Source organism: Gallinula chloropus, assembly GCF_964237585.1.
Source record: "Gallinula chloropus genome assembly, chromosome: 17".
Lineage (NCBI taxonomy): Eukaryota > Metazoa > Chordata > Aves > Gruiformes > Rallidae > Gallinula > Gallinula chloropus.
In genome coordinates this window covers 10,129,445-10,149,611 of record NC_140102.1, presented here as the reverse complement: position 1 = coordinate 10,149,611, position 20,167 = coordinate 10,129,445, and the positions used below count along the sequence as shown (strand labels likewise).

General features: G+C 56.1%; 1 protein-coding gene across 1 annotated transcript; it reads left to right on the top strand.

Moving 5' to 3' along the window:
* The first annotated feature begins 904 nt into the window (after nt 1–904).
* LOC311198313 (vacuolar protein sorting-associated protein 29-like) lies at nt 905–3,308 on the top strand. The gene is made up of 4 exons (XM_084272235.1): nt 905–930; nt 1,251–1,439; nt 2,091–2,326; nt 2,863–3,308. The coding sequence occupies exons 1-4, from the start codon at nt 928–930 to the stop codon at nt 2,978–2,980; spliced, it is 546 nt and encodes a 181-aa protein (XP_084128361.1). The 5' UTR covers nt 905–927; the 3' UTR covers nt 2,981–3,308.
* The last annotated feature ends 16,859 nt before the right edge of the window (nt 3,309–20,167 follow it).

Below are 20,167 nucleotides of genomic sequence, written 5' to 3'. Positions count from 1 at the left end.
TCAGGCCCCACCTGGAGTATTGTGTCCGGTTCTGGGCTCCCTGGTATTAAAAAAAACCAGGTATCTCCTGGAGAGAGTCCAGAGGAGGCTATGAAGATGATTAAGGGGCTGGAGCATCTCCCTTATGAGGAAAGGCTGAGTGAGCTGGGGCTGTTCTGCCTTGAGAAAAGAAGACTGAGAGGGGGCCTTATTAATGTTTATAAATATCTTCAGTATGGGATGCAGGGGGGATGGGCAGCCCCTTTTCAGTGTCTGTGGGGACAGGACAAGGGGCAATGGCTGCAAGTTGGAGCACAGGGAGTTCCTCACCAACATGCAGAAGAACTTTTCCGCAGTGAGGGTGAGGGAGCCCTGGGACAGGCTGCCCAGGGGGTGTGGAGTCTCCTTCTCTGGGGATATTCCAGCCCCGTCTGGACGCCGCCCTGTGCGACCTGTCCTAGGGACCCTGCTTTGGCAGGGGGGTTGGACCCGGTGATCTCTGGAGGCCCCTTCCAACCCCGGTTGTTCTGTGACTCTGTCACTTGTGTCCCCCCATAAAGACCTGCCCCCAAACCTGCCCCCAACCCCCCCTCAGCCCCGTCTCCCCTCAGCCCCAGCGCCCCCCGCAGCCTCTGAGGGGCAAAGGACACGTTTAACCACGGGGCGCTCGCGGGCGCCTCCCCGTGCCCCGCGGTGACGCACCGACCCCGCTGCGGGCGGGGGGTGAGGGGCTGGGGCTGCCCGCTCCTCCGCACTGCGCATGCTCAGCACTGTGGGCGGGCCCTAGGACCCTTCACAGGCACGGGCGTCACGTGGGGAGCCGTCAGCGCTGCCATTGGCTCGAGGGAGGAGAAAAACGGGCGCGTCACTTCCTAGTTACCTGCACTTCCTAGTTACCCCATCGCGCGTCAGGGTAGCGGCGTTCCCGGGGCCGTGCGGAGCAGCAGGATGGTGAGCGGCGGCGGGGGAGCGGCCCCGAGCCCGCAGGCTGGGCGTGCGGCAGCTGCTTCCCACGCCTTGGGCTCCCCTGGGCAGCGCGTTCCCTTGGCTCCAGCCGCGGGCGGGAGCGCGGGCGCCTGGCTCTCCCCGGGTGGGGGCGGCCTGCGCGGGGCGAGGGGCCGCTCCCTCGGAGCTGTGTCCCAGAGAGGGCCCCGCCGGGCCTGCAGCGGTTGGCCGGGCCTGGTGAATGTCCCTAGGGCAGTAAAAAGCTTTGGTGCCGCCCTGTCAGGTAACCGGGGCTCAAACTTTCTCTCCTCCTGCTGTGTGTGAAGCTGGTGTTGGTGTTAGGGGACCTCCACATCCCGCACCGGTGCAGCGGCCTGCCGGTGAAGTTCAAGAAGCTGCTGGTTCCAGGAAAGATTCAACACATCTTGTGTACGGGGAACCTCTGCACTGAGGAGAGCTATGACTACCTCAGGACTCTGTCTGCAGACATCCACATCGTTAGGGGTGACTCTGAGGTAATGTTCTTGATGCGGTTAATTCCTCGGCCTGACTTCCCACTTTCTGTGGGTGTCTTGATGAAGCCTGGGGAGCCTTTCACCATTTGCAATTCCTGAACTGTATTTCACCAGGACAATGAGTAGGAATGAGTAAGACTCAAGAGCCTTCTTGCTGTGCTTGCCTGGGTGTGGGAGTAACACGTGCACCTGGCTCAAACTCTGGCACAAGTCTGTGATAGTGAAGCCTGGAAATGTGTAAATACTTTCTATTCTCAAAACATGTAAATTCTTCTTATATTAAAGCTATGTTAATTGTCTCTTAAGCTACATCTATATCAACCTACTCAGCATTATTATGTATCATTGACTCATTAGTTGTGAGGCTGCTGGATATCCCCAGCTGGCTGTGTAGTTGCAGGAATTGAGGGCATGTGTGTGCTTGTTTACTGTTGGGTGGCCTTGAGGTTCCTGATCTCTCTGCAGTTCCACACAGGTGCAAATTCCTAGCTCTTTGCTCTGCAGTTGCTCTTGCTGGGGTGTGGTACAAACACCTAGTAGGTCTGTACATTGAAAAAGACACTGTGCACTTAAATAGAAAACAGTTTATATTTTGGGGTGTGGGTGAGATAACTTTGGCTGACTTACAGGCTGTGCCTTTCTCCTTCTCAGAGCCTGAATTATCCTGAAGAGAAGGTGGTAACTGTTGGGCAGTTCAGAATTGGGCTGATTCACGGCCATCAAGTTATTCCCTGGGGTGATGTGGCCAGCCTGGCACTGCTGCAGAGGCAGCTGGATGTAGACATTCTCATCTCAGGACACACACACAGATTTGGAGCTTTTGAACATGAAAATAAGTTCTACATCAACCCGGGATCAGCTACAGGAGCCTACAGCGCTTTGGAAACGTGAGTCGGGGGTTGCCCTGAGCTGCCCAGTGCAGTAGAACCCGTTGGCCTTACCTTTGAGTGTTCAGCCACTGTGCTGCAAAGTGCTCCTGCGTGAGGGACAGGAGGCCAGCTCGCTCTGTCTAGGGAAGGCCCTGGGGCTCCCCTGTCACCAAGGTGTTAGTTGGCCTGTGGGTTGCCCATGACAGCCCTGGGCTGCCTGGGACCACTTCCTGGGCACGGGGAGGAGTGGGGTGCAGCGGCTTCTCAGTCACTTGGCTTTCTGGTGTCTCGGTGGAAGGTGCATGCCTGTATTTTGGAAATGAGACTCTGAAGGCAGTGTGGAATTAAAGGTCTGAGCCTACCAGGGCTCAGGCTGTTCAGGAGTCTCGAGGGCAGTTCCAGGCTCAGTGCAGCTCTGCTGGAGATGCTGGTGTCAGCTTCCTGCATCTCTCCAGCGCTGGGCAATGACCTCTGTTAGAGCACGTAAGCATGGGGCATGTTCATCACAGTGTGGGCTAATCGGGGAGATCAACACAGTGTGTCTTTCTTTCCAGGAACATCACCCCTTCATTTGTGCTGATGGACATCCAGGCTTCCACGGTTGTGACTTATGTTTACCGACTAATAGAGGATGAGGTGAAAGTAGAGAGAATCGAGTTCAAGAAGCACTAAAACACGTTCACGCTGCTCCTGGACTCCTCAGTGCCTTCCGTTCCTTCTTTCCAGTTAAGTGGAAGTGGAGTTGTGCCACGGTGGGTGTTACTGCTGTGGCGTGTTGGGCTGTGAGGCAGCCACCTCACTTCATTGCTTGTGGTGCACCACAAAAGAAATGTTAATTGTGGTTCTGAACTGGGACTTGGAGCAGAAGAAAGTGCTGATGAGCAGAAAGAGGCCAGTGGAAAAGAATCCATGGTCTAAGCAGGAGCTTCTCAACTTAGGCACCCACGGTGGGTGGTGGTGGCACTTCTGTAAAATGAATGTAGAATAATAAATAACTGTCTCCAGGTGTCTGGGTTGTGCTTGTTATGCTTCTAGAGGATGATGGGGGGCTGGAACTGGTGAGAGGGGGTACTGGAGGCTGGGAGGAAGCTGCTGGGTTTTTCCCCGAGCTGCAGTACTGAACCATGGGAGGTTCTGTGAGAGCTGCCCAAGGACCCGGACTCGTCCTGTCGCCGGCGTAGGAGCCGCACGGGAAGGCGCAGCGGGTGTGTAGAGCTCCGGGCGGAGCTGGCCGAGCGGGGGGCGTTTGCCCTCCTATTGCAGAGACAGTAGAGGCCGTGGGGGCTCGTCCCCGCGGTGCCGCCGAGCCGGGGCAGCGCCCGTGCTGCCGCGGGAAGACCGTCCCGGGCGGGCGGGGAGCCCCGGCCTGCAGTGGAGATGCGCTGCGGGCAGGGGGTGCTGGCGCGGCGCGGCGGGATTGCGCCGGGCCGGCGGAGCGGCGCTGCCGCAGAGGGCTGCTCGGCGGCGGCCGGAGGCTGCCGGCGTCGTGGGCCGGGCTGCGGCGGTGGCACGGCGTGCTTCGGCACGGCGGGGCACAGGAGGAGTTGGGCCGGGCCTTTAAAAGGAGTCGGGGTCTGTGGCACAACCCCATCGGCGTGGGGTCACAGAGCTGTTGGGATCGCACCATAGCCTGGGCCCCTCTCCTCCTCGTGGTGCTCGTCCACGGCTCAGGTGCCCTGGCCAGACTCGCTGTGCATGGCAGAGCCCTCTGGGCACAGGGACCCTGTCCCACTGCCCGGGGAGGGCTGTGCCATGGGGCACTGGCTGACCCCCGTCTTCTCCCCTCTTTCCTCTCCCTCTGCAGGTTCCCTCGTCCAGGCAGCGCTGACTCAGCCGTTATCAGTGTCCAAAAACCCGGGAGAAACCGTCCAGATCACCTGCTCTGGGCTTAGCAGTAGCAGCGGTGTTGGCTGGTTCCAGCAGAAGGTCCCTGGCACTGGACCTGTCACTGTGATCTACTGGAGTGACCAGAGACCCTGGGGCATCCCTTCGCGATTCTCTGGCTCCAGGTCTGGCTCTACGGGCACGTTAACCATCACTGGGGTCCAAGCCGAGGATGAAGCCGTCTATTACTGTGGTAGCTGGGAGAGCAGCAGCTTTGGTGAAGGTCAAGGAGATACTGAGATTAGTTCCCCCCCCCCCCCCCCCCATTCATTCCTATGCCTCTTCTGCTTGGGGAAGAGCTGCAGAGGGTGGACAGTTGGAACCTTTTGCACTTGTACCTGTTCTGGCTCTACCTTTGCAGGGTTTTTTCTTCCTTCTGTCTGGGCCTCCTGCTCCAGGATTCACAACTACTATGGCTGGTTCCAGCAGAAGGTCCCTGGCACTGTGATCCATAGCAACAACCAGAGACCCTCGGGCATCCCTTCACAATTCTTGGGCTCCTTGTCCAGCTCCACGGGCACTTTAACCATCACTGGGGTCCAATCCAAGGATGAGGCCGTCTGTTACTGTGGGTCACAGTCCTGCAGCTCCTGAGAAATCCCAGCAGTGCCGCCCCATCGGGAAGCAGGACCTGGCTCTCTCAGCCAAGTGCCCGGGGAGCAGGCGGCCTGGGCTGCCCTGGGTGCCTCTGGTGGGCAGAAATATCCTTTTATGAGGATATAACCAGGTGGATAGATGATGGTAGGGCAGTAGATGTGGTCTACCCTGACCTCAGTAAAGCGTTTGGCACCGTCTCCCGCAGCATCCTCGTGTCTAAACTGAGGAAGTGTGGTCTGGACAGTCGAGCAGTGAGGTGGATTGAGAGCTGGTTGAAGGGAAGAAGCCAGCGAGTTTTGATCACCGGGACAGAGTCTGGCTGGAAGCCTGTGTCTGGTGGGGTCTCTCAGGGGTCAGCACTGAGACTGGTACTATTCAATATATTTATTGATGGCCTGGGTGTGGGAATGGAGTGTACAGCCAGCAAACTTGGTGACAACACAGCCCTGGGAGGGGTGTCTGACACCCCAGAGGGCTGTGCTGCCCTTCAGCCAGACTGAGACAGGCTGGAGAGCTGTGCAGGGAGAAGTGTAAGGAGATGTAACAAGGGCAAGGGTAGGGTCTGGCATCTGGGCAAGAACAACCCCAGGTACCAGTAGAGGTTGGGGACTGGCCTGTTGGAGAGCAGCGTAGGTGAGAGGGACCTGGGGGTCCTGGGGGACAGCAGGATGATGTCGCAGTTTTGTGTGGCTGGATTCTTGTGGAGAAAGGGGAAGCTGCAGGGGTGGCTTCTGCAAGCAGCAGCCAGAAGCTCTCTGCAGGCTGAGAGAGAACATCAGCTGATTCAAGGCCAGAGTCACTGCTGACCAAGCCCAAGCCCATCAGTTATGGTCACAGTGCCTCTGGGAATCACAGTTAAGAGAAAAAAAAAACCATTAGCAGGCACATTTTGCCTCCAGAGAAGGGAATGAGAAGTTGTAAGGGGCCATGGAGGCACCGAGGCCAGGGAGGAAGGAGGGAGGGGGAAGAATGAGGCGCTCCAGGTGCTGGAGATTCCCCTGCAGCCCATGGAGAAGACCATGGTGGAGCAGGCTGTCCCCCTACAGCCCGTGGGTAATGATGGGGAGAAGAGATCCCATCTACATCCTGTGGAGAGACTGACCTGTTGTTGGCACCCACTGTGCTCTCATGGCTAAGAAGGCCAATGGCTTCCTGGGGTGTATTAGAAGGGGGGTGGTTTGTAGGTCAAGAGGGGTCCTTCTCCTCCTCTGCTCTGCTCCAGTGAGACCACACCTGGAATATTGTGTCCAGTTCTGGGGCCCTGATGCCTTGGAAAGCTGGAATCAAAACTCAATAGCCTTGGTAACTATGAAGCAGGTATCCTGTACTGCAGCTCTGGGCACACAGGGGATCGCTCCTCCCAGTGTGTGCACTCATTAAAGCCAAATTGCTCATATTTATACAGATTAACTCTACATATTCATTATAATTTCTAAGAAAAGGCAGGGTCATTCAAATTATTTCCAGGAAGTAATTTATATTAATTCCTCCCAGATAGAGCATGCTCAGTGACACTCAGGGGGTCTTCCAGTGGTCTTCAGGGATGAAGGCTGGATGTCTTCCTCTCTCTCAGCGCATGCTCTTTATGGGTTTCTCCATAGTTACCAAAACACATTCCTGAGCTCAAAAACACATTCCTACACAAACTAGTTAGGAACTCCTTTTAACTGAAAACAAGATATACTCTGTCTCTTAATTGGTCGTTGGTCTCATTATCTATGACTCCCTGTCTTCACTAGCTTCAAGGCTGTTGCACTGTTATGACTAAGTTTTGTAGCTGCTTTCATGAAACAGCTCACACAGTTACAGCCATTTTCTACTAAAATCCAAACCAAATATATTCTTAAAATACACAAATTAAAGTTATATTATTTATCTCAAGCTACATCTACATCAATCTATTCAGCATTATTGTATTTGATTGAATCACCCCTCAGTTCAAGGACATGGAACTCCTTGAAAGAGCCCAGCGTGGGGCTACCAAGGTGATGAAGGGAGTGGAACACCTTCCCTATGAGGACAGGCTGATGGAGCTGGGGATCTTTAGCTTGGAGGAGACTAAGGGGTGACCTTATTCATGTTTGTAAATATGTAAAGGGTGAGAGTCAGGAGGCTGGAGCCAGGCTCTGCTCAGGGATGGCAGCGACAGGACAAGGGGCAGCAGGTACAAGCTGGAGCACAGGAAGCTCCATGTGAATATAAGGAGAAACTTTTTCCCTGATGAAGGCCAGAGCACTGGGACAGACTGTCCAGAGAGATTGTGGAATCACCTTCTCTGGAGACAGCCAAACCTGTCTGGATGTGTAACTGTGTGATTTAGTCTGGGTGACCTGTTCTGATGGGGGGTTGGACTAGATGAGCATTTAAGGTCCATTCCCACTCCTAACGCTCTGTGATTCTGTGACATGTCTGGAGGGGGCATGGGAGCTCTGGGACAGGAGCTGCCAGTGGATGTTGGGGGGCACGTTTCTGTGGAGGGGCCGTGCCTGGGTGGGCTGGTGCCTTTAAAAGGAGTCAGAGTCTATGACACAGCCCCATCAGTGTGGGGACACAGAGCTGTTGGGATCGCGCCATGGCCTGGGCCCCTCTCCTCCTCGTGGTGCTCGTCCACGGCTCAGGTGCCCTGGCCAGACTCGCTGCAAAAGGCTGGGCCCTGTGGGCACAGGGGCCCTGTCCCACTGCCTGGGGAGGGCTGTGCCATGGGGCACTGGCTGACCCCCGTCTTCTCCCCTCTCTCCCTCTGCAGGTTCCCATGTCCAGGCAGCAGTGACTCAGCCGTTCTCAGTGTCCAAAAACCCGGGAGAAACCGTCCAGATCACCTGCTCTGGGATTGGCAGCTATGCTGGCTGGTACCAGCAGAAGGTCCCTGGCACTGCCCCTGTCACTGTGATCCATACCAATGACCAGAGACCCTCGGGCATCCCTTCGCGATTCTCTGGCTCCTTGTCTGGCTCCACGGGCACTTTAACCATCACTGGGGTCCAAGCCGAGGACGAGGCCGTCTATTACTGTGGTGACTGGGATGGCAGTGGTAATGCTGTCACAGTTCACCCTTCCAGATCTCCAGAGGGGTTAGAAGTGGAGGATTTCTGATTTTGCCCCTCATGGCTGAGCAGGGCTGCTGTGCTGGTGCAGGCTCCTCTCCCCATCCATGTAGGTGGCTTGAGATGTTCTCCTGATTGCACCATGCCATGCTCAAGGTGACTCTGGGCATGGGGGCACTTTGTGTCTGTCCCTGAGGAAGGCAGGGCACATCCATGTCCCCACCCCATGTGTCTACAGCCTCAGTTGCTCTCTGATGGGGATGCCCTGGTGTGGGCAGGGTTCTGCTCTCACACAGTGTGCCCACACCCAGACCAGGGTCCTTCTCCAGCTCTGGTAATCCTCGTCCTTGCTTCTGCCAGCTCTTCTCACAGTGGCCCAGGGCTCTGACCTTGGGCTCTGTGCATGTTGTTGCTCACTGCTGGGCAGTGTCCAGGTGCCCACAGGGTGGCCAGGGTTGGGCTGTGGGTGACCATCACTCTCTGCTGTGTCGAGGGTCCACAGTCCTGATGGTGCTGCTGGGGATGTGGCAGTGACACAGCTCCTGGTAGGGCCTGCCTTTGGGGTGGCTGGTCGCTCCCACCCTCAAAATGTCTTATTCTGTGTCCCAGAGAAGCTGGCAGACACCCTGCCACCATCTCTGCGTGTGTGTCTGGCCTCTGGGCTCCCTGACAGTTCAGGGCTGATGGCCACCCTCATCTGGTGACAGCAACTGTGCCGAAGGCCCCGTGTCTGTGTGAGAGGCTCTCCCCTGCAAGCACAGGGTGTCTTGAGCAGGGTCCCACCATGCAGAGGCCCAGAAGGATGTGGCAAGGGCAGTTGGAGCCCCGGGACTTGGTGGAAGCCGTGGTGGGGGTGAGGCACAGCATGGGCAGAGTGCTGTGCTGGGTTTTGCTCTCACTTCCTCCAGCTGTGTCCCTGAGGGCCTCCTTGTCCCCACACGGTGTCAGTGTGGCCCCGCAGCACAGTCCTGATGTTCCTAGGGCAGCCAGGAGGCAATGGGGCTGGGGACAGCCAGGTACCAGTGTGTAGTGCCCTTGTGTGGGGTGAGTCCTCTCAGATCCCTCTGGAGCCTGCTGTGCCTCTCCTGGCTGAATGCCTGGGGAACTTTGGCGTAGGCTGCCCCAGGTGCCTTTGGTGGCAGAGACGTGTCTGGAGTGGGACCCGGCCTCAGGGACAGGAGCTGCCATTAGATTTTGGGGGCACGTTTCCATGGAGGGGCTGTGCCTGGGTGGGCTGGTGCTTTAAAGGGAGTCAGGGTCTATGACACAGCCCCATCGTCATGGGCACACAGAACTGTTGGGATCGCGCCATGGCCTGGGCCCCTCTCCTCCTCGTGGTGCTCGTCCACGGCTCAGGTGCCCTGGCCAGACTCGCTGCCCACGGCTGGGACCTCTGGGCACAGGGGCCCTGTCCCACTGCCCGGGGAGGGCTGTGCCATGGGGCACTGGCTGACCCCCGTCTTCTCCCCTCTCTCCTCTTCCTCTCCAGGTTCCCTGGTCCAGGCAGCGCTGACTCAGCCGTTCTCAGTGTCCAAAAACCCGGGTGAAACCGTCCGGATCACCTGCTCTGGGATTGACAGCAGTAGTGATAATTATGTGGGCTGGTACCAGCAGAAGGTCCCTGGCACTGGCCCTGTCACTGTGATCTATTACAAAGACAAGAGACCCTCGGACATCCCTTCGCGATTCTCTGGCTCTGCATCCGGCTCCACGGCCACGTTAACCATCACTGGGGTCCAAGCCGAGGACGAGGCCGTCTATTACTGTGGTAGCTACGACAGCAGCAGTGGTGCTGATGTAGTGACTTAGAGAGATGTGGAACTGAGGTACAAAGGTCTTAGAAACCTTCCCTTCCATGTTAGGAGAACTGTGTGGATTGGGCAGGGGCAGGTTTCTGGCCTTTCTGTATGGCCATGGCTCTGAATGTCCTCCTGATTGTACCAGGCCATGCAGAAGGTACTCTGGAGCAGTGGGCACCTCATGTTGTCCCTGCAGAAGATATGGGCATTACCTTGTCCCCAGCTTAACAATCTGCTTCTGCTGGGTGCTCTGTTGTGCTGGCACAGCCTGTTCCCCTGAGAGGACCCCAGGGCTCTGGTCTTGGATGCCGTGTGACGACCTCTGTTTTCCTCAGTAGCATTATGGTCTTTAGGCACAGGACCCTGTCCCACTGCCCGGGGAGGGCTGTGCATGTGGGGCACTGGCTGACCCCTGTCTTCTCCCCTCTCTCCTCTCCCTTTCCAGGTTCCCTGGTCCAGGCAGCGCTGACTCAGCCAGCCTCGGTGTCCAAAAACCTGGGAGAAACCGTCCAGATCACCTGCTCTGGGATTAGCAGCTACAGCTATGCTTATGTTGGCTGGTACCAGCAGAAGGTCCCTGGCACTGCCCCTGTCACTGTGATCTATCAGAACGACAAGAGACCCTCGGGCATCCCTTCGCGATTCTCTGGCTCCAAGTCAGCATCCTGGTTTGGCTACACGGGCACGTTAACCATCACTGGGGTCCAAGCCGAGGACGAGGCCGTCTATTACTGTGGTGGCTTGGACGGCAGCAGTAATGGTGGTGTCTTGTGACAGGGAGGAGCAGGAACTGAGCCAAAAACATGAAAATCAGACCAAGGTTCTTTAGACCTTCTCCCTCCTAACCCAACAGAGGTATAGCTGGTGGCTGGGGACCTTTCTGTCTCCTCTGCATGCCCGTGGCTGTCATTGTGCTCCCTTTTGAGTCTCAGAGCACTGGAGGTGACATCAGAGGCCAGACACCCACCACAATCACTCTATCACTCCCCTCTTCAGCTGGTCAAGGGAGAAAATATCTACTGACAGCCTCAGCATTTGAGATAAGGCCAGGGAGAGATCATTCTGCAATCAGTGTCATGGGCAGAACAGACTCAGCGCAGAATAAAGGAAGAAAACTCTCTAATTCATTGCACTGCCCTGCACCCCAGTGACACCAGAGTCGGGTGATGAGAAGTGTGACCAGATCTCAAAGCACCTCCCCCCAGCCCTCCCTTCTTAGCAGACTTCACTTCACTCAGGATTTCACTCCCTTCTTCCCCCCCCTCCACTGTGGCATTGGGAGGGACAGGGACTGGAGGAATGGGGGTTTTGGTGAGTTCCAAACAAGCTGTTTCCCTTCTTAGGCAGGAGGCAGCATTCCTCACCCCCTTCCCCTGCTGCACCGTGGGGTCCCACCCACAGCAGACAGTCCTCCATGAACTTCTCCAACGTGAGTCCTTTCCCACAGGGCTTCAACTCTTCCCCAGCTGCCCCAGTCTGGGTCACTGCTATGGGTGCAGTGACAAATCACAGTTTGTCTCTCAGGCCCAAACTGCTCCAGCCTGATCTCCACGAGGTCACAAGGCCCCAGCCCCCCAGCAAACTTGCTCCAGTGTGGATCTCTCTCTCTATTCTCCCTTTCAGTCTCCAGCTGCTGCAGGGGCATCTTTCTCTCTGGCACCTGTTGCGCCTCCTCCCCCCCTTCCCTGTCCTTGGTGCCTGCACAGTGTCTGACTTTTCACTCCCTTCTCTGGGGGAAAAAAGTGGCTGCTTGCATTATTTTTCTCTTAAATGGGATTCCCAAAGGCTCTATAACCATGACTGCCAGGCTCAGCGTTGGTCAGCAGCGGGTCTGGCCTTGAGCCCAGCTGGGGTTTGCTCTGTCAGACCTAGGGAAAGCTTCTGGCTGCTTCTTGCAGAAGAAACCCCTGCAGCTGTTCTCCACCACAACTCTGCCACACAAAACCACAACACCTTGTCATCCACCCCACTGCCTCTCGCTACGGACAACCATGTCCTCCTGCTGCTGCCAGAGCTGGGTCTGTGCTTGGACAGGCTGTTGTGTTAGCAGCAGCTCTCCTTATGCTGTCTGGGACCAGAAGTCCCTGGCAGTGCCCCATCACTGTCGCCTACTACAACAGCAACAAGCCCTTGGACATCCCTCTGCGAGTCTCCAAATCCGCATTTAGCTCCACGGGCACGTTAACCATCACTGGGGCCAAGCCGAGGACGAGGCCGTCTATTACTGTGGTGGCTACGACAGCAGCAGCAACTTTGGTGTTTGGTGACAGGGAGTTAGAGGAAGTGAGACACAGACTAAAAATCAGGAGAAGGTTCTCTGCCCTTCACCCTCCTGGCCAAGCAGAGTTGTGGGTGTGGGACTGAGGTCGTTCCTATCCCCTGTGCACGGCCTTTCCTCTCAATGGCTTCAATTCAATGTCCCACTGTACTAGTGGAGTGTCCATGACCGTGTCTGGGTCAAATCGCCTCTGACTGTGGCATTCCTTGTCCTGCCAAACATGGAGGGCTGGGGCGGGGGATATAATGTCTGACCCCCCTCTTCTCTGCTCTCTTTCCAGGTTCCCTGGTCCAGGCAGTGCTGACTCAGCCATTCTCCGTGTCTGAAACCCAGGAGAAACTGTCCAGATCACCTGCTCTGGGTTTGACAGCAGCAATCCTGTTGGCTGGTACCAGCAGAAGGTCCCTGGCACTGGCCCTGTCACTGTGATCTATGAGAGCACAAAGAGACCCTCGGGCATCCCTTCGCGATTCTCTGGCTCTGCATCCGGCACCACGGGCACGTTAACCATCACTGGGGTCCAAGCCGAGGACGAGGCCGTCTATTACTGTGGTGGCATTGACAGCAGCAATAATGGTGACACAGACCAATGGGGAAGTGATACAAAAACCTCTCACCAGCGCGGGGCCCATTCATTGTCTCTGCTGTCCCTGTTTGCTGGTGGGGCACATCCCTGCCATGGCCCTGCCCTTGCTGCCCTGTGCTGCAGGTGGCTGTGCCTGGTGTCCTGGCTCTGCCCTCCTATAGAGCCACAGATCTCTGCCAGTCCCCTTTCACTTGGGAAAGCGATGGCTGCTCCTGCCCCTGCCCTGCAGCACCAGGATTCCCCTCATCACTGGTGCCTGCTCCCCACCACCCTTCTGCCTTACCCTGGAGCTGTCGGGAGGGGCTGCAGCTGCTGGTGGCGTCTCCCTGACCAGGAGGTGTGTGGCTGGCACAGCTCTGTGCACGCAGCAGCATGGGAATGTCTCTGGCACCTGTAGCCAAAGGGCTCTGCCTGGAGCCATGCCACATGGAGGGAGAGCGGCCCTGCCGGGCTCTTGCAGAGGCCCTTATGCTGTGGGGACGGTCAAGGCCTGGCCACGGGAGGGGAGGGCTGAGGGGCCACGGCGCTGCAGAGCGGCCGTGTGGCTGGGTGCAGGTGAGGGGTGCCTGGCCACGCTTGGGCAGGACGTGCCTGCAGCAAGGTCTCTGCCCTGATCCTGAGCATCACTGCGGTGGGTTCAGCCTCATCAGATAGGAATGGTCATACTGCCACCTGGGACAGCGATCCACCCTCTCCAGAGGTAGTTCCTGTCCCCTCTGCATGGCCTTTCCTGTGGGTGTCCTCATTTTCATGCCCCACAGCACTGGAGGAGACTCCGTGTCCGGGAATCACTGTCCCCATCCCAACAAGTTCAGTGTGTCCCCGTCTCGAACCCCACTGTCTCTTGCTACTGACCACAATGTTGTGCTGCTGCTGCTAGAGCTGGGTCTGTGCTGGGCTCAGCTCCTGGGAAGTGCCTGTGACTGTGTCTGGCTCAATCTGCACCGAAGTGTGGAATTCCTTATCCTGGTGCACAGGGAGGGCTGGCAGTGAGGAAAATACTGCCTGACCCCCATCTTCTCTGCTCTCTTTCCAGGTTCCCTGGTCCAGGCAGCACTGACTCAGCTGCCCTCCGTGTCAAAAACCAGGAGCACAGATCTCCTGCTCCGGGCTTAGCAGCGGCAGCTATGATTATGTTGGCTGGTTCCAGCAGAAGGTCCCTGGCACTGCCCCTGTCACTGTGATCTATAAAAGTGACCAGAGACCCTCGGGCATCCCTTCGCGATTCTCTGGCTCCAAGTCCGGCACCACGGGCACGTTAACCATCACTGGGGTCCAAGCCGAGGACGAGGCCGTCTATTACTGTGGTGGCACTGACAGCAGTGGTAATGGTGTCACTGTGCTCCCTTCCAGATCCTCCTGTATCTCCAGAGGGGTTAGAAGTGGAGGACTCGTGACTTTGTCCCTCATGGCTGAGCAGGGCTGCTGTGCTGGAGCAGGTTCCTGTCGCCATCCATGCAGGTGAATGTAGATGTTCTCCTGATGACACCATGCCATGCTCGAGCTGACTCTGGGCATGGGGACACTTTGTGTCTGTCCCTGTGGAAGGTAGGACATTTCCATGTCCCCACCCCATGCTCCTACAGCCTCAGTTGCTCTCTGATGGGGATGCTCTGGTGTGGGCAGGGTTCTTCTCCCCCACAGTGTGCCCACATCCAGACCAGGGTCCTTCTTCAGCTCTGGCAATCCTTGTTCTTGCTTCTGCAAGCTCTTTTCACAGTGGCCCAGGGCTCTGTCCTTGGGCCAGACGCATGTTGTTCTGGGTCCCTGTTTGGCATCAGGACCTTGTGGGACAAGAGCCTGTTGCCATCTTTAGCCCAGGGAGATCTGTGCACGTGGGGCACTGTCTGACCCCCGTCTTCTCCCCTCTCTCCTCTCCCTCTGCAGGTTCCCTGGTCCAGGCAGCGCTGACTCAGCCGTTCTCGGTGTCCAAAAACCCGGGAGAAACCGTCCAGATCACCTGCTCCGGGCTTAGCAGCAGCAGCAACTATGTTGGCTGGTACCAGCAGAAGGTCCCTGGCACTGCCCCTGTCACTGTGATCTATGACAGCACCAGGAGACCCTCGGGCATCCCTTCGCGATTCTCTGGCTCCAAGTCCGGCTCCACGGGCACGTTAACCATCACTGGGGTCCAAGCCGAGGACGAGGCCGTCTATTACTGTGGTGGCAGGGACAGCAGTGGTAATGGTGTAACTGTGCTCCCTTCCAATCAACCTGCATCTCCAGAGGGGTTAGAAGTGGAGGACTTGTGACTTTGTCCCTCATGGCTGAGCAGGGCTGCTGTGCTGGAGCAGGTTCCTGTCCCCATCCATGTAGGTGGCTTGAGATGTTCTCCTGACGGCACCATGCTATGCTGGAGTTGTCTCTGGGCATTGGGACACTTTGTGCCTGTCGCTGTGGAGGGCTGCTGCATTAAGGGTAACAAGATGCCCACTTAGTCTTTAGAGGTCCGGTCGCATTCTGTGCACCACCACAATTCAGATTCACAATGAAGGAAATACTCCATCAACCCTGTCACGTTCCTTGAACTACCACGGCTGCCTCAAGGATGCTGGGTCATGTTCCAAGAGAACTAACACGACAGGCTCACACAAGAGAGTGTTTTATTCAAGCAGCAGACACACAGGTTCTTTGGATGGCTGGTGATAAATTCACTGTCTGCAAAACATTAGTAACTACTACAGGTCTCAACTCCTAACGCGTTAGAAGGTGTACAGTAACTCTGTAGAGATTTCTAAGTTCCCTGTGGAGGCACTTGGTGTGACCAAGTGTTTGAATCTTACCCAAAGGCATCCTGATGGGGGGGAAGAGAGGCCCAGCCTGTTGGCTGGTCCCAGGGATTAGGGTGAGGCACAAGGGTGTCTTCCCTGACACATCTTGGATTTTAGGCTTTCTATGCCATTTCTTATCTTTAAGGTGGAGCTTGAGGGACTCTACTCATACATACCTTTATTGGGATTGGTGTAAAATTCTCTTGCCTCGTGTTTAAAGGTACAAATTAACAGAGTATGCTCAGAGACGGGTGGTTGCACCTTGGAGGTGGGTAGCTGTTGAGATGGATTTGTGTTTTGGTATTATGATGACATTCTAATTCACCAAAAGGACAGCATTTTGTCAAATTCAAGACAGGTCGTGGGCCAGGGACAGCAGGGGTGCAACTTACCAGTTCCATCTTAACCCTCAAGCTCCAGGTTACCACAGAGTTTGGCTGCAATGTCTCCACTTTGCTCCATCCAGCGTGTAGCTGTCTCAGGATCAGTGCATGAAGCTCCCCTGATGTTATTAACCTTCAAGATTGCCTTGGAATTTATTATGATGATGGATGTTTAGGAACTTTATGGCTGAGCGTGTGCCTGGCATCTTAGCTGCTTGTCACCCTGGGATGTTCTGTAAATGCTGAGCCTTTTGAAATAGGGTTTAACTTTTTAAGTTGCCATTACCTCCAGTCATGATCTCACAGAGGCATGGCACTACCATGTCCCCAGCCCCGTGCTCCTACAGCCTCAGTTGCTCTCTGATGAGATGCTCTGGTCTGGGCAGTGTTCTGCTCCCCCACAGTGTGCCCACACCCAGACCAGTGTCCTTCTCCAGCTCATGAATCCATGCTAACTACTCCTCATAACCTTCTTTTATTCCAATTGCTTGGAGATGGCATCCACAACAAGCTGTTCCATCACCTTTCCAGGGACAGGGGTGAGCCTGACAGTCCTGTAGTTACTTGGATGCTCCTTCTTGCCCTTTTTGAAGACTGGAGTGACATTGGCTATCCTCCGGTCTTCAGGCACTTCTCCTGTTCTCCAAGACCTGTTGAAGGTGATAGAGAGTGGCTCAGAAATCACCCAAGACATGACCCCTGCCTTCTCCCCTCTCTCCCTCTCTGGGTTCACCGGTCCAGGCAGTGCTGACTCAGCCGTTCTCGGTGTCCAAAAACCCAGGAGAAACCGTCCAGATCACCTGCTCTGGGCTTCACAGCAGCAGCTATGAAGTGGGCTGGTTCCAGCAGAAGGTCCCTGGCACTGCCCCTGTCACTGTGATCTATAGCAATGATGAGAGACCCTCGGGCATCCCTTCGCGATTCTCTGGCTCCAAGTCAGAATCCTGGTTTGGCTCCACGGGCACGTTAACCATCACTGGGGTCCAAGCCGAGGACGAGGCCGTCTATTACTGTGGTGCCCAGTGCTGGGCAGTGTCCAGGTGCCCACAGGGTGGCTGGGGTCGGGCTCTGGGTGACCATCACTCTCTGCCATGTCGGGGGGGCCACAGTCCTGATGGTGCTGCTGGGGATGTGGCAGTGACTGGTAGGGCCTGCCTTTGGGGTGGCTGGTCGCTCCCACCCTCAAAATGTCTTATTCTGTGTCCCAGAGAAGCTGGCAGACACCCTGCCACCATCTCTGCGTGTGTGTCTGGCCTCCGGGCTCCCTGACAGTTCAGGGCTGATGGCCACCCTCATCTGGTGACAGCAACTGTGCCGAAGGCCCCGTGTCTGTGTGAGAGGCTCTCCCCTGCAAGCACAGGGTGTCTTGAGCAGGGTCCCACCATGCAGAGGCCCAGAAGGATGTGGCAAGGGCAGCTGGAGCCCCGGGACTTGGTGGAAGCCGTGGTGGGGGTGAGGCACAGCATGGGCAGAGTGCTGTGCTGGGTTTTGCTCTCACTTCCTCCAGCTGTGTCCCTGAGGGCCTCCTTGTCCCCACACGGTGTCAGTGTGGCCCCGCAGCACAGTCCTGATGTTCCTAGTGCAGCCAGGAGGCAAGGGGGCTGGGGACAGCCAGGTACCAGTGCGTAGTGCCCTTGTGTGGGGTGAGTCCTCACAGATCCCTCTGGAGCCAGTTGTGGCCTGTGCTGTGGCAGAGGGGCTGCCCCTGGATGGACAAGTCTGAGAGGACGATGTGTGTGCTCGATTGGCATGAGCTGCAGCCTGAGTCTGTCTGTAGATGCCGGGAGGCTGCTGGAGAACCCCAGCTCACTTTGCAGTTTCAGGAACTGGGGGCTTGTGTTTCCTTATTGCTGGGTAGCCTTGAAACTCCTGGTCTTCATGTGGTTCCAGTACCCTTCGGAATGCCAGCTCTCTGCTCTGTAGCTCTCTTGTGGCACTTAGCAGAGGTAGAGTTGGGGCACCCTGGTTTGGAGCAGGACCTGATCTACCCAACTCCTCTGCTGCTGCTGCTGGGTAACATGAGGATAGCATGGCCACCCAGGGACCATCAAGTGCTGAGCAGAGTTGGGTGCTCCAGAGCAGGTGGATCATAGAACCACAGAATGTGTGGGGTTGGAAGGGAACTTCAAAGGTCATCTAGTCCAACCCCCTGCAGAAAGCAGGGACATCTTCACTGGATCAGTTTCTCAGAGTCCCATCAAGCCTGACCTTGAGTTATCTCCAGGGATGGGGCCTCCATCACCTCTCTGGGCAACCGGTGCCAGTGATCTACCATCCTCACATTGAAGATTTTTTTCTGAATATCCAACCTAAATCTCCCCTTTTCTAGTTCAAAACCATCACCCCTCATCCTAGTGCTACATGTCCTCGTGAACAGTTCATCCCCAGCTTTCCTACAGGCACCTTTCAGGTGTTGAAAGGCCACTATCAGGTCCCCCCAGAGCCTTCTCTTCTCAGGCTGAGAGAGTTGGGCTTGTCCAGCCTTATCTTCACAGGAGAGGTGCTCCAGCCCTTTCATCATTGTTGTGGCCCTCCTGTGGATACGCCCCAACAGGTCCATGTCCTTCTTGTGCTGAGGGCTCCAAAGCTGGATGTAGTATTCCAGGTGAAGTCAGAGCAGAGGGGCAGAATCCCTTCTCCCGATCTGCTGGCCACACTGGATACAGCCCAAGATGTGATTTGCCTTCTGGGCTGCAGACACACATTGGTGCCTCATGTCCAGCTTTGCATCCACAAATCCTTTCCTCAGGGCTGCTTTCCAGCACATCATCTCCTGACCTGTATGGATAATGGGAGTTGTCCTGACCCAGGTGCAGGACTCTGCCCTTGGCTTTGTTGAACCTCATGAGGTTCACCTGGGTCCACTCCACCAGCTCATCCAGATCCCTCTTGACGGCATCCTGTCCCTCCAGCACATTAATCTCATTGCCCAGCTTGCTGTCCTCAGCAAGTTTGCACTCAATCCCACTGTCATTAATAAAGATGATGATGATAATAATGAATAAAGATACTAAGCAGCACCAGTCTGAGCACAGACCCCTGAGGAACACCGCTTGTCACCGTATTCCATCTGGACATTGAGCCATTGACCACCCTCTGGATGTGACCATCCAGCCAATTCCTTATCCACTGAACACTCCACCCATCGAATCCGTATCTCTCCGACTTAGAGAAGGGTGTTGTGGGGCACCATGTCAAAGGCCTTGCAGAAATCCAGATAGTTGACATCCATAGCTCTGTCCTTGTCTACTGATGCAGATACTCCACTGTAGAAAGGTGCTAGATTGGTCAGGCAGGACTCACCCCTAGTGAAGCCATGCTGGCTGTCTCGAATTGCCTCCCTGTCCTCCATGTGCCTCAGCGTAGCTTCTAGGAGGATCTGTTCCATGATCTTCCCAGGCACAGAGGGGAGGCTGACAGGTCAGCAGTTCCCAGGGTCCTCCTTCCTACCCTTCTGAAAAATGGCCATGATGGTTCCTCTCTTCCAGTCACGAGGCACCACTGCACGTGACCACCATGACTTTTCAAATATCCTGGAGAGTGGGTGGCAACTACATCAGAACTCTGGGATGCATCTCTTCAGGTCCCATGGACTCGTGTACATTCAGGTTCCTCAGATGGTCACGAACCTTATCTTCACTTACAGTGGGAAGGACTCTGTCTCCCTGGTGCCCGTCTTGTGGGCCATCAATGTGAGAGTGGTGAGGAGAGAGGTCGCCAGTGAAGACTGAGGCAAAATTGTTGTTGAAAACCTGCGCCTGTCCTTGTCTGTTGTTACCAGTTCAGTATTGTTGCTCATCGGGGAGGGTATGCCTTCTGTCCCCTTCCTTTTCAGGTTTATACCCCTGTGGAAGCCCTTCTTGTTTTTCTTGGCACCCCTTGCCAAGTTCAGATACAGCTGTGATGTCCATATGCCGAGGTGGGGCTGTCCCCTGCCCTGTGCACCGCAGATCCTGGTGCAGTAAGGCCGCTGTCCTGGGCAGGGACAGGTATGGGGTGGGCACTGGCTGAGCTCAGAGCTCAGCAGCCATGCTGGGGAGAGAACAGGTACTTGAGGAGCCAGCAGCCCAGCATGATCTTGGTGCCTTTGGAGGGCCAGACGCATGTTGGAACTGGGCAGGGACTACAGTGGGACATGAGCTGTCAGCACATATGGGGCACTGTGTTTACATGGAGGGGGGATGCCCAGGCAGATGGGTGCTTAAGTAGGAGTAAGGGGCCATGGCACAGTCCCATTGGTGTGGGGATGCTGATGTGATGCAGAGGTGATCCCCGTCTTCTCCCTTCTCTCCCTTTCCAGGTTCCCTGGTCCAGGCAGCACTGACTCAGCCGGCCTCGGTGTCCAAAAACGTGTGGGAAACCGTCCAGATCACCTGCTCTGGGCTTAGCAGCGCCAGCTATTATTATGTTGGTTGGTACCAGCAGAAGGTCCCTGGCACTGGCCCTGTCACTGTGATCTATAGCAGCGACAAGAGACCCTCGGGCATCCCTTCGCGATTCTCTGGCTCCAAGTCCGG